The 12,857-nt window shown below is 54.7% G+C and overlaps 1 protein-coding gene across 6 annotated transcripts in view; it reads left to right on the top strand.

The window, feature by feature from the left end:
* The window catches only part of ANKMY1 (ankyrin repeat and MYND domain containing 1), a 94,511-nt gene that overhangs the window by 33,799 nt on the left and 47,855 nt on the right, over positions 1-12,857 (top strand). For all 6 annotated transcript variants that reach the window (XM_039487896.1, XM_039487895.1, XM_039487897.1 and 3 more), the window contains 2 exons: positions 7,920-8,066; positions 10,625-11,091. In XM_039487896.1, coding sequence (XP_039343830.1) covers positions 7,920-8,066; positions 10,625-11,091 — 614 coding nt within the window. The remainder of the gene's footprint in view (positions 1-7,919; positions 8,067-10,624; positions 11,092-12,857) is intronic.

Genomic DNA, 12,857 nt, shown 5'->3' with positions numbered 1-12,857 from the left:
CGGGACCTCTTGCCACCTGTGGAGGGTGAGGAGCCCGGTGGGCCAGCCTGTACTCCACCCTGGTCCCGAGGCCTGCCGGGATATCAGCTGGCGGCTCCTTCACGGGGCCGTGAGCACGGGCGTGTGCCAGCGCGGTTCACCCCTGTCCCGGACACCTGCCCTTCTGCGGCGTGAGGAGACCCTGGCGCATGTTTACCTAGAGTGCGCCAGGTTGCAGCCCCTATACCGGCTCCTCACTAATATCCTCTTGCGTTTCTGGTTGCACTTTTCCCCCCACCTCCTTATCCATGCACTCCCTATCCGTGGCCCCACAAAGTCGCGGGACCTCCTGGTCAACCTCCTCCTCGCCCTGGCTAAAAAGGCCATCCACGCGACCAGGGAGAGGAGGTTGGCCGACGGAGACTCCTGCGACTGTGGGGCTTGTTTCCGGTCCCTTGTCCGCTCACGTCTCGGGCGGAGTTCCTCTGGGCGGCGTCCGCTGGCTCCCTTGACGCCTTCGAGGAGCAGTGGGCGCTGTCCGGGGTTCTCTGCTCGGTGTCCCCATCAGGCTCCCTCCTTCTGACCCTTTGACCTCACTCCTGCCCCTGTTCTTTTATTAGTTGTCCCCCGCACTTAGTGGGTTTCCGTGGCCCTGTGGATCCTCCTTAGGCTGGGGATCCGTTAGCATGGGCGGGCTTCCGCCCCGCCCCTCTCCCGATAACCCAATAGTACAGCACCACACTTCACCCGAGCCCTCCGGACCTCTTCGCCGGGCCCCTGCCCGTGGACCCGACCGGCCCCCCCGCCCCTTCTCCGCCAGCCGGCTGCACGATCTGCAGCCGGTCCGTTTCCAAACCGCGCCAAGGAAACAACTCTACGCGCTCGTGCTCCATACCGTTCACTTCCTCACCCTCGTGTCCCGCCCCGACACCAAGTGGCGGGACCTCTTGCCACCTGTGGAGGGTGAGAGCCCGTGGGCCAGCCTGTACTCCACCCTGGTCCTGAGGCCCGCCGGGATATCAGCTGGCGGCTCCTTCACGGGGCCGTGAGCACGGGCGTGTACTTGGCGCGGTTCACCCGTCCCGGACACCTGCCCCTTCTGCGGCGTGAGGGAGACCCTGGCGCATGTTTACCTAGAGTGCGCCAGGTTGCAGCCCCTATACCGGCTCCTCACCGACATTCTGTTACGTTTCTGGCTGCACTTTTCCCCTCACCTCCTTATCCATGCACTCCCTATCCGTGGCCCCACAAAGTCGGGACCTCCTGGTCAACCTCCTCCTCGCCCTGGCTAAAAAGGCCATCCACGCGACCAGGGAGAGGAGGTTGGCCGACGGAGACTCCTGCGACTGTGGGGCTTGTTTCCGATCCCTCGTCCGCTCACGTCTCCGGGCGGAGTTCCTCTGGGCGGCGTCCGCTGGCTCCCTTGGCGCCGAGGAGCAGTGGGCGCTGTCGGGGTTCTCTGCTCGGTGTCCCCATCAGGCTCCTCCTTATGACCCTTTGACCTCACTCCTGTCCCTGTTCTTTTATTAGTTGTCCCCGCACTTAGTGGGTTTCCGTGGCCCTGTGGATCCTCCCTTAGGCTGGGGATCCGTTAGCATGGGCGGGCTTCCGCCCCTCTCCCGGATAACCCAATAGTACAGCACCACACTTCACCCGAGCCCTCCGGACCTCTTCATCGGGCCCCTGCCCGTGGACCCGACCGGCCCCCGCCCCTTCTCCGCCAGCCGGCTGCAATCTGCAGCCGGTCCGTTTCAAACCGCGCCAAGGAAACAACTCTACGCTCGTGCTCCATACCGTTCACTTCTCACCCTCGTGTCCCGCCCCGACACCAAGTGGCGGGACCTCTTGCCACCTGTGGAGGGTGAGGAGCCCCGGTGGGCCAGCCTGTACTCCACCCTGGTCCCGAGGCCCGCCGGGGATATCAGCTGGAGGCTCCTTCACGGGGCCGTGAGCACGGGCGTGTACTTGGCGCGGTTCACCCCTGTCCCGGACACCTGCCCCTTCTGCGGCGTGAGGGAGACCCTGGCGCATGTTTACCTAGAGTGCGCCAGGTTGCAGCCCCTATACCGGCTCCTCACTGATATCCTCTTGCGTTTCTGGTTGCACTTTTCCCCCCACCTCCTTATCCATGCACTCCCTATCCGTGGCCCCACAAAGTCGCGGGACCTCCTGGTCAACCTCCTCCTCGCCCTGGCTAAAAAGGCCATCCACGCGACCAGGGAGAGGAGGTTGGCCGACGGAGACTCCTGCGACTGTGGGGCTTGTTTCCGGTCCCTTGTCCGCTCACGTCTCCGGGCGGAGTTCCTCTGGGCGGCGTCCGCTGGCTCCCTTAACGCCTTCGAGGAGCTGTGGGCGCTGTCCGGGGTTCTCTGCTCGGTGTCCCCATCAGGCTCCCTCCTTCTGACCCTTTGACCTCACTCCTGCCCCTGTTCTTTATTAGTTGTCCCCGCACTTAGTGGGTTTCCGTGGCCCTGTGGATCCTCCCTTAGGCTGGGGATCCGTTAGCATGGGCGGGCTTCCGCCCGCCCCTCTCCCGGATTACCCAATAGTACAGCACCACACTTCACCCCGAGCCCTCCGGACCTCTTCATCGGGCCCCTGCCCGTGGACCCGACCGGCCCCCCGCCTTCTCCGCCAGCCGGCTGCACGATCTGCAGCCGGTCCGTTTCAAACCGCGCCAAGGAAACAACTCTACGCGCTCGTGCTCCATACCGTTCACTTCCTCACCTCGTGTCCCGCCCGACACCAAGTGGCGGGACCTCTTGCCACCTGTGGAGGGTGAGGCCCGTGGGCCAGCCTGTACTCCACCCTGGTCCCGAGGCCCGCCGGGGATATCAGCTGGCGGCTCCTTCACGGGGCCGTGAGCACGGGCGTGTACTTGGCGCGGTTCACCCCTGTCCCGGACACCTGCCCCTTCTGCGCGTGAGGGAGACCCTGGCGCATGTTTACCTAGAGTGCCAGGTTGCAGCCCCTATACCGGCTCCTCACTAATATCCTCTTGCGTTTCTGGTTGCACTTTTCCCCACCTCCTTATCCATGCACTCCCTCTCCGTGGCCCCACAAAGTCGCGGGACCTCCTGGTCAACCTCCTCCTCGCCCTGGCTAAAAAGGCCATCCACGCGACCAGGGAGAGGAGGTTGGCCGACGGAGACTCCTGCGACTGTGGGGCTTGTTTCGATCCTCGTCCGCTCACGTCTCGGGCGGAGTTCCTCTGGGCGGCGTCCGCTGGCTCCCTTGACGCCGAGGAGCAGTGGGCGCTGTCCGGGGTTCTCTGCTCGGTGTCCCCGTCAGGCTCCCTCCTTATGACCCTTTGACCTCACTCCTGTCCCTGTTCTTTTATTAGTTGTCCCCCGCACTTAGTGGGTTTCCGTAGCCCTGTGGATCCTCCCCTTAGGCTGGGGGGGGGATCCGTTAGCATGGGCGGGCTTCCGCCGCCCCTCTCCCGGATAACCCAATAGTACAGCACCACACTTCACCCCGAGCCCTCGGACCTCTTCATCGGGCCCCTGCCCGTGGACCCGACCGGCCCCCGCCCCTTCTCCGCCAGCCGGCTGCACAATCTGCAGCCGGTCCGTTTCAAACCGCGCCAAGGAAACAACTCTCGCGCTCGTGCTCCATACCGTTCACTTCCTCACCTCGTGTCCCGCCCCGACACCAAGTGGCGGGACCTCTTGCCACCTGTGGAGGGTGAGGAGCCCCGTGGGCCAGCCTGTACTCCACCCTGGTCCCGAGGCCCGCCGGGATATCAGCTGGAGGCTCCTTCACGGGGCCGTGAGCACGGGCGTGTACTTGGCGCGGTTCACCCCTGTCCCGGACACCTGCCCTTCTGCGGCGTGAGGAGACCCTGGCGCATGTTTACCTAGAGTGCGCCAGGTTGCAGCCCCTATACCGGCTCCTCACTGATATCCTCTTGCGTTTCTGGTTGCACTTTTCCCCCCACCTCCTTATCCATGCACTCCCTATCCGTGGCCCCACAAAGTCGCGGGACCTCCTGGTCAACCTCCTCCTCGCCCTGGCTAAAAAGGCCATCCACGCGACCAGGGAGAGGAGGTTGGCGACGGAGACTCCTGCGACTGTGGGGCTTGTTTCCGGTCCCTTGTCCGCTCACGTCTCCGGGCGGAGTTCCTCTGGGCGGCGTCCGCTGGCTCCCTTAACGCCTTCGAGGAGCTGTGGGCGCTGTCCGGGGTTCTCTGCTCGGTGTCCCCATCAGGCTCCCTCCTTCTGACCCTTTGACCTCACTCCTGCCCCTGTTCTTTTATTAGTTGTCCCCCGCACTTAGTGGGTTTCCGTGGCCCTGTGGATCCTCCCCTTAGGCTGGGGGGGGGATCCGTTAGCATGGGGCGGGCTTCCGCCCGCCCCCTCTCCCGGATTACCCAATAGTACAGCACCACACTTCACCCCGAGCCCTCCGGACCTCTTCATCGGGCCCCTGCCCCGTGGACCCGACCGGCCCCCCCGCCCCTTCTCCGCCAGCCGGCTGCACGATCTGCAGCCGGTCCGTTTCCAAACCGCGCCAGGAAACAACTCTCTGGCGCTCGTGCTCCATACCGTTCACTTCCTCACCCTCGTGTCCCGCCCGACACCAAGTGGCGGGACCTCTGCCACCTGTGGAGGGTGAGGAGCCCGTGGCCAGCCTGTACTCCACCCTGGTCCCGAGGCCCGCCGGGATATCAGCTGGCGGCTCCTTCACGGGGCCGTGAGCACGGGCGTGTACTTGGCGCGGTTCACCCCTGTCCCGGACACCTGCCCCTTCTGCGGCGTGAGGGAGACCCTGGCGCATGTTTACCTAGAGTGCTAGGTTGCAGCCCCTATACCGGCTCCTCACTAATATCCTCTTGCGTTTCTGGTTGCACTTTTCCCCCCACCTCCTTATCCATGCACTCCCTATCCGTGGCCCCACAAAGTCGCGGGACCTCCTGGTCAACCTCCTCCTCGCCCTGGCTAAAAAGGCCATCCACGCGACCAGGGAGAGGAGGTTGGCCGACGGAGACTCCTGCGACTGTGGGGCTTGTTTCCGCTCCCTTGTCCGCTCACGTCTCCGGGCGGAGTTCCTCTGGGCGGCGTCCGCTGGCTCCCTTGACGCCTTCGAGGAGCAGTGGGCGCTGTCCGGGGTTCTCTGCTCGGTGTCCCCATCAGGCTCCCTCCTTCTGACCCTTTGACCTCACTCCTGCCCCTGTTCTTTTATTAGTTGTCCCCCGCACTTAGTGGGTTTCCGTGGCCCTGTGGATCCTCCCCTTAGGCTGGGGGGGGGATCCGTTAGCATGGGGCGGGCTTCCGCCCGCCCCCTCTCCCGGATAACCCAATAGTACAGCACCACACTTCACCCCGAGCCCTCCGGACCTCTTCGCCGGGCCCCTGCCCGTGGACCCGGCCCCGCCCCTTCTCCGCCAGCCGGCTGCACGATCTGCAGCCGGTCCGTTTCCAAACCGCGCCAAGGAAACAACTCTACGCGCTCGTGCTCCATACCGTTCACTTCCTCACCCTTGTGTCCCGCCCCGACACCAAGTGGCGGGACCTCTTGCCACCTGTGGAGGGTGAGGAGCCCCGGTGGGCCAGCCTGTACTCCACCCTGGTCCCGAGGCCCGCCGGGGATATCAGCTGGCGGCACCTTCACGGGGCCGTGAGCACGGGCGTGTACTTGGCGCGGTTCACCCCTGTCCCGGACACCTGCCCCTTCTGCGGCGTGAGGGAGACCCTGGCGCATGTTTACCTAGAGTGCGCCAGGTTGCAGCCCCTATACCGGCTCCTCACCGACATTCTGTTACGTTTCTGGCTGCACTTTTCCCCTCACCTCCTTATCCATGCACTCCCTATCCGTGGCCCCACAAAGTCGCGGGACCTTCTGGTCAACCTCCTCCTCGCCCTGGCTAAAAAGGCCATCCACGCGACCAGGGAGAGGAGGTTGGCCGACGGAGACTCCTGCGACTGTGGGGCTTGTTTCCGGTCCCTCGTCCGCTCACGTCTCCGGGCGGAGTTCCTCTGGGCGGCGTCCGCTGGCTCCTTGGCGCCCGAGGAGCAGTGGGCGCTGTCCGGGGTTCTCTGCTCGGTGTCCCCATCAGGCTCCCTCCTTATGACCCTTTGACCTCACTCCTGTACCTGTTCTTTTATTAGTTGTCCCCCGCGCTTAGTGGGTTTCCGTGGCCCTGTGGATCCTCCCCTTAGGCTGGGGGGGGGATCCGTTAGCATGGGGCGGGCTTCCGCCCGCCCCCTCTCCCGGATAACCCAATAGTACAGCACCACACTTCAGCAAAGATGTTGATAAACTGGAGAAAGTCCAGAAGAGAGCAACAAAAATGATGAAAAGTCTAGAAAACATGTCCTGTAAGGGAAGATTGAAAAAATTGGGTTTGTTTAGTGTGGAGAAGAGAAGACTGGGGGTAGGGGACATAACAGTCTTCAAGTATGTAAAAGGTTGTTATTAAGAGGAAAGCGATAAATTGTTCTTCTTATCCACTGAGGACAGGACAGGAAGTCGTCAGCTTAAATTGCAGCAAGGAAGATTTAAGCTAGATATTAGAAAAAATTTGCTAATTGTAAGGATAGTTAAGCACTGGAATAGATTACCTTGGAAGGTAGTGGAATCTCCATCATTGGAGGTTTTTAAGAAACAGGTTAGATATACACCTGCTAGGGATGGTCTAATGCTTAGTCCTGCATCAGATAAGCTATTCGAGACCCCTTCCAGTCCTACATTTCTGTGATTGAGTAACCATTTCTGGTGTTATTCTGATGTTTATCCAATAAACATTGATGTCGGATTTTTTTGTATTATGGTTTTTTAAATCAGTTAAAACTTAAATTCAGAAGTTCTATATATTATAATTTCATTACTCATTTTTCATCAATATTGAGGTTTATCCCCTTACAAAAATGAGAAGGATCAATTAGTTTTTTTTTTAATATGGTGGTTATATTATGAAGAATAGGTAGATTCCCTGTTAAAGTTGTAACCAGATTTTACCTCTCCCTCTCATATGTATCCGTGTATAAAAATGTATTACCTTGACTAACAGCTGTTATGGTGCAAGACCTACCCACCAAGTCACACTTCATTTGTTAGACTGGACTCTCTGGAGGTACAGGGGGCTGTTTTCCCAGGATTGCACACTAGAGGGAGCCAGCAGGTCCCTCTGGCTTAGTCTAGCTCCAGTGGGAACTTAAAGTCAGACTTAAAAATAGGATTCAGGGTCAACTGTGTACCTGGGCCTTTCTAAGAATAGCTGTGGGGCAGCAGAGGCTCCTTCTTCCAGGGGTTAGTGGCCTGGGAATCTGATAGGAGAGAACGGGGTGATGGACGGATGACTGACCTGCCAGGGTGAGATCAGTGAAGGATGAAGGGCCTGAGATGATGTCTCTTTGGGTTCTTCAGGGCTTCTTCAGGTTAGAGTAGGTAAGTGGGAGACAGCTGCTCCAGGCAGACCCAGCTCTGGTCTGCAACTGGGCATACATTTATAGTGTGTGCACCTGATTCTGAGCCAAACTTACATTTCTGTGGATACTCTGGATCTCCCTGGTACTGCAACTTCAATACCTCCCTATTTCATATGTACACACAAGGGCTGGGTCAGCTGCTGAGCGCTTAAATAGCTGCTGGCTTACTCTGTGTCTCGCTGTGACTTGGGGCACTTGAATGTGTGAACATTTGGACTTATCTCCTTCTAAACTGTTGGGAGTTACAGGCCCTACCATATGTCTATGGAAAAATAATAGGTGAAATCCTGGCCTAGTTGAACTTGAGGGAAGTTTTTTCATTGGCTTCAATGGGGCCAGGATTTTGGCCAGTTTTCCAAAGATGCATAATGGCTAGGCACTCTGTATATACCAAGATCTTGTGTGGGCGTCTTCTCTAGTATTGCTCCAATGTAGTGAGGAACAATTACAAGCCACTTATTTCTCTTCCCTCAGCTATATCACTTTCCTCTTTTTTTGGTGCGTTACAGAGATATGTGGGGCAGTTTTACAAGGACCATCGCCATGGCAAAGGGATGTATTTTTGGCCAGACAGTTCCAAATTTGCCGGTTCATTTTATCTTAGCCATAAAGAAGGATATGGGACTATGGAATTCAAGGATGGCAGAAACTATCAGGTAACAAGATGAAATTGAATGTATTCTAATGACTGATAGCACTAACAGAATATGAATTTGTGCTGCCAGCATGGTCTCTGTGGCTTTCCCACAAAGCATGTGGCTGGAATGTGTTTCTGAAGCGTGTGCAGATCATTAATGGCTAAAACTTGCACTCTGGTAATAAAATACCAACAAGAAAAAAAAAAGAAGCTTAAAGCTTCTAAAGTAGTTGCTCGAATTCATGCCTTGTACAGAAATGACCAAAGATAGGAGCCTCAATTGAGCCAGGGCTTCAAAAACCACACGTCCAAGGCAAATGTCACTGTGGAGTGTGTCTGTTGATGGGCAGGAAACAGGACAGCAGGAGCTGCAGGTTCTTGTCTCTGAAGGTAGCGATAAGCCTTGGAGCAGAGTGGCCCTGGTGTTATGCTCCTTTAAGAAGGAAGCAACCAGGCAGCAAAGGCTTGATGGGCAGGAGGTGTCTGTATTGTTTTTGTTTTCCTGTTGAGGGAGCAGGAGGAGAGCAGAGTAGGTGTGGCTGTTCTCTTTTTCAGGCCATGTGGGTGAGCTGGGAAGCAGAGGACCAGGCTGCCACTGTTATCTGCATGGGTGGGAGTGGGAAGCCAGGAGCTGGTGGAGAGGTGGTAAGGGGTGGGGACAATATAGGCAAATGAGTGATTGAGAGGATGCGTTTAAAGAGCAGAGAAATATTTGAGGGAGGATTGGGGAAGATGACACACAACAGATGTAAAGGGGCAGAGGACTGAACCCAGTGGAAGGAAAAGAGAAAGGACGTAAGGAGGTGGAGCGGGAAGGAAGGAAGAGAGGAAACAGTGTGCACACAAAACAGTGCAGCAAGATGCACAGAAGGAATGAAAGAGGAGTGAAGCCAAGCAGGGACAGAAGGTGTCCCAAAAACACAAAAGGCAGGTGAAGTTTATTAAATAGAAAATCGACTGGCAGTCTTACACGGTGGGTGATCCTTTAAACTGCAGAGGTGTGTGTGTGTGTGAGAGAGCGAGCACTAGTATTTTTCATCTCTACTAATAGGCTTAACAAATATCTGGTCATCTTAGTTGGGATCGGGGCTCCCGTTGTGCTGGGCACTATACAGACGTAGAAAAGAGACAAAACCTGCCCTGAAGGTGGAAAGATATCAAAGGGTAGGGTGTGGGGATACAACATATCAGCAATTGAATCCAGTGAAGAATTGGCCCAGCTTGGTTAGCTACATGGATTATAATTTTCTTTTTAAGTTGGGGATAGAGATAGGGAAGAAGGGCATAAGGGAATGAAGGAAGGGAAGGAGAGATAGTCACAGCTTGTCAGCAGCATAGCCATGATCAGCAGTCTGGGTTTTGAGACATCACAGCGGAGGGAAGTCAGGAGGAGGATGAGGTAGTGTCCCTACAGATTTATTCAGGGAGTTTTTCCTCAGGCATAAGGGGCAGCGGGAGAGAAAGCAAACATGGAGTTGTTTTAAAGCAGACGCTGACTTGTGAATAGTAAAAGCTGGGAATGCTGGTGGAGGGAAGGCAAGGAGCAGTGGCAATATAGGTTAGTAAATGAGCTAGGAAGTGTAGGGCTATGTTATGAAGAACCTTACAGTTAAAGACAAGGGGCCAGATCCCAAACTGTTGTAAATCCGTGTCGCTCCACTGAAGTCAATGAAGCTATGCTCATTTTACATCAGCTGAGAATCTGACTTAAGAAGCAAGAGTTTGAGGTGAAGGGGGAGCTAGTGGAGGGACTCAGAGAGGGAGTTGATTAGGTCTGGGTGATGAGCCAGGAAGATGACTTTAGAAACAATGTTCTGAGTAGACTTGAGGGGAGTAAGGTTTCAAGTGTCAAGATATGAAATGACTGAAAATTTTTAAGTCTGGTTGACTCTATTAGAGGTGGTTGAACTACTTATTGCAAACAGTATAGTCAGAGAACTGATCCCTTCCATTTAAGTTGTCCATAAACTGATTATAATATGTACAAATTTATGTACATATCATAATATGTACTTGCTCGTGGCTAGTAGTATATAGAGAGGCCTTGATACCTGAGCTCTGTGGCAGATGGAACAGTATTTCTGAATGACCTAACCATAAACTGCTTCCTTTGCAAACTAATTTCACTTAGTCATGAAACAAACTTGGTTTCTTGATTAAACAAACAAAGCTACAAAAGGCTGAAATTAACTTTCTCCAAATGCTTGTAAGAACAAAGCTTGAGCTGTATGAATATTCTTGAACAGTGAATAAAAGTGTCTCAATGTTCCTAATTAAAACCTGTAGCTCCATTGCCTTCAGTGAAGCCATCCACCCTACCTTACTTCAGCCAATGGGTTTCATGTATTGCCATTAGTGCAGTTCCAGTGTGACCAATCAAAGTGAATACAATAGTTGAGCAGCTTGTCAGGTGCTTAGATTGCTCTAAATGTCAATAGGCAATTGACACTGGAACAGTAATGTCAGACCAAGTAAATTTGGTTTTGCACCTTTTAAATGGAAGCCAGGCTGTAAGTTATGTAGAATGTCTGACCTATATGTCTTCTCTAATACTAGTAAACCTATTGCTCTCCTAAGGGACTATACAAGGCCGATGAGCGTTTTGGACCAGGAGTTCAGAGCTATCCAGATGGCTCTCAAGACGTTGGCTTGTGGCTCAGGAATCACATAATTAAACTATGTACTGAAATACCTGGACATTTTTGTCTCCTGGATTACCCAGAACACCACAGCTATTTTGATGCTGATTCCCAGAGAGAGTATCTTTCTGATGAGGAAATTCCATTTTGGGATCTGAATGAGGAACAGGACCCATTTTTCTACAACTACAAACGTCTCCTTTTAGATGACAATTACACATTGCCTGAAAAAATGTACATATACTCAACTGATACAGATCACCTTCCCCTGACTCGCATCTTCCGTAAAGAGTTTGATTCCCAATATTTTCAGAACAACAAAAAGTTGTATGATGAACAACCATGGCCTATTAAAAACACAAGCCCTTTAATGGTTAGAATGCAGAAGCACATCTATAAATACAGGTAGCTATTGATTTTTGTGTGTGATTTGTGTTTGTTGGGATATATATGGGATTTTCTTTTTAGACTATTGCAAAGATAATCTTTAGCACAAGTTGTGGTACAGAAGTCATTCTTCACAGAAAAATTTCTACTGTCCATGACTAAGTTTAGAAATTCATTTGACAAACTGCAAATGAGATTTTGTGAAACAAACAGCATGTTCCCCTCTCACTTACTTAACCTAAAGGAAACCTCTTTCCTTGAAATATACCATCAACTCAGGTCCTGGTATGTGCCTACAAAAACATCATTATTATTAATTTGAATTATAGAATGCCTAGAAGTCCCAACCTAGATTAGGGACTCCATTATGCTACAGCAGGGGTGGGCAAACTATGGCCTGTGGGCCGGATACGGCCCCTCAGGGCTTTGGATTCGGCCTGCGGGATTGTCCCCCATGGCGCCGCAGGCCCCGTGCTGCTCTCAGGAGCGGCCAGCCCAACGCCCCTGTGGCCCCTGGACCCTTGCCTCTAGGCACCTCCCCCACAGCTCCCATTGGTCGGAAACAGGGAACCACAGCCAATGGGAGCTTCAGGGGATGTACCAGGAGGCGCGGCAAGGACAGCGCATGTGGAGCTCTTTGCCCCCCCTAACCCAGGGGCTGCAGCGCTTCCTGGAGTGGCGCAGGGCTGGGGACAGGGCAGGCATGCAGGGAGCCTGCCCTGGCCCTGGTGTGCACCGCTGCCACCCCGGAGCCCGAACCCCTCCTGCAGCCCACCCCACAACTCCCTGCCCTAAGCCCACTGCCTGCACCGCGCACCCTGCCTGCACCCCAACCCCTTGCCCTGAGCCCCCTGCTGCACCCCACATCCCAACCCCCGCTGCACCCCGCACCCCTCCTGTACCCCAACTCCCTGCCCTGAGCTCCCTTGTACGCACTGCACCCCTCCTGCACTGAGCTCCCTGCTGCACCCTGCAGCCCTTCTGCACCCCAATCCCCTGCCCTGAGCCCCCTCCCGCAGTCCGCACCCCTCCTGCACCCCTGCCCTGAGCCCTCTCCTGCACTCTGCACCCGTCCTGCACCCCAACCCCCTTCCCTGAGCGCCCTCATACACCCCATACCCCTCCTCTGCCCCAATCCCTTGCCCTGAGCCCTTTCCTGCACACTGCACCCCCTCCCACACTCCGCACTCCCTCCTGCACCCCAATCCCCTGCCTCAGCCCTGCATATAATTTCCCCACCCAGATGTGACCCCTGGCCCAAAAAGTTTGCCTATCCCTGTGCTACAGGGTCATACAGCAAAATGACAGAGCCCTATCCACTAGATTATGCAAAAACATGCTCCAAAGTGTCTTCAGCTGTTAGTGCACACGTAGCGGGTATTAGCTATATATGCAGACAGGTACTTTGTATGTGCAAGTACCCTCTTACACATGAAAATACTCTGCCTGCATGCACAGGTATGTTTGCAGGAGCGGTGCCAGCATGTGCATATTTTGCAGAATCAGCTGAGGCAGCACAGTTTGGAAATGTGGTCCATCATGCAGATGAGTGCCTTGTATGCTTTCTTTAATCTTCTAAGCACACCATGTGGCCTTTTTCAACCTTGGAGAGCTTGGTATTTAATTTTCACTTGCAAACATCCAGATTCTTGGGGCTGGATGTTTTTAACCCCTTCCCTGAATATGATTAATGTCCCCCATATCACAGCTCTTGGACCATTTTAACTCCCTTATGCTCATTCCATGATGGGAGCAAAATTGAACTGTCTGAGATTGTTTTTTTA

Source organism: Mauremys reevesii, linkage group 9 (assembly GCF_016161935.1).
Source record: "Mauremys reevesii isolate NIE-2019 linkage group 9, ASM1616193v1, whole genome shotgun sequence".
Taxonomy (NCBI): Eukaryota; Metazoa; Chordata; order Testudines; family Geoemydidae; genus Mauremys; species Mauremys reevesii.
Note: the sequence above shows the minus strand (reverse complement) of the source record. Positions and strands in the feature narration are given on the sequence as shown.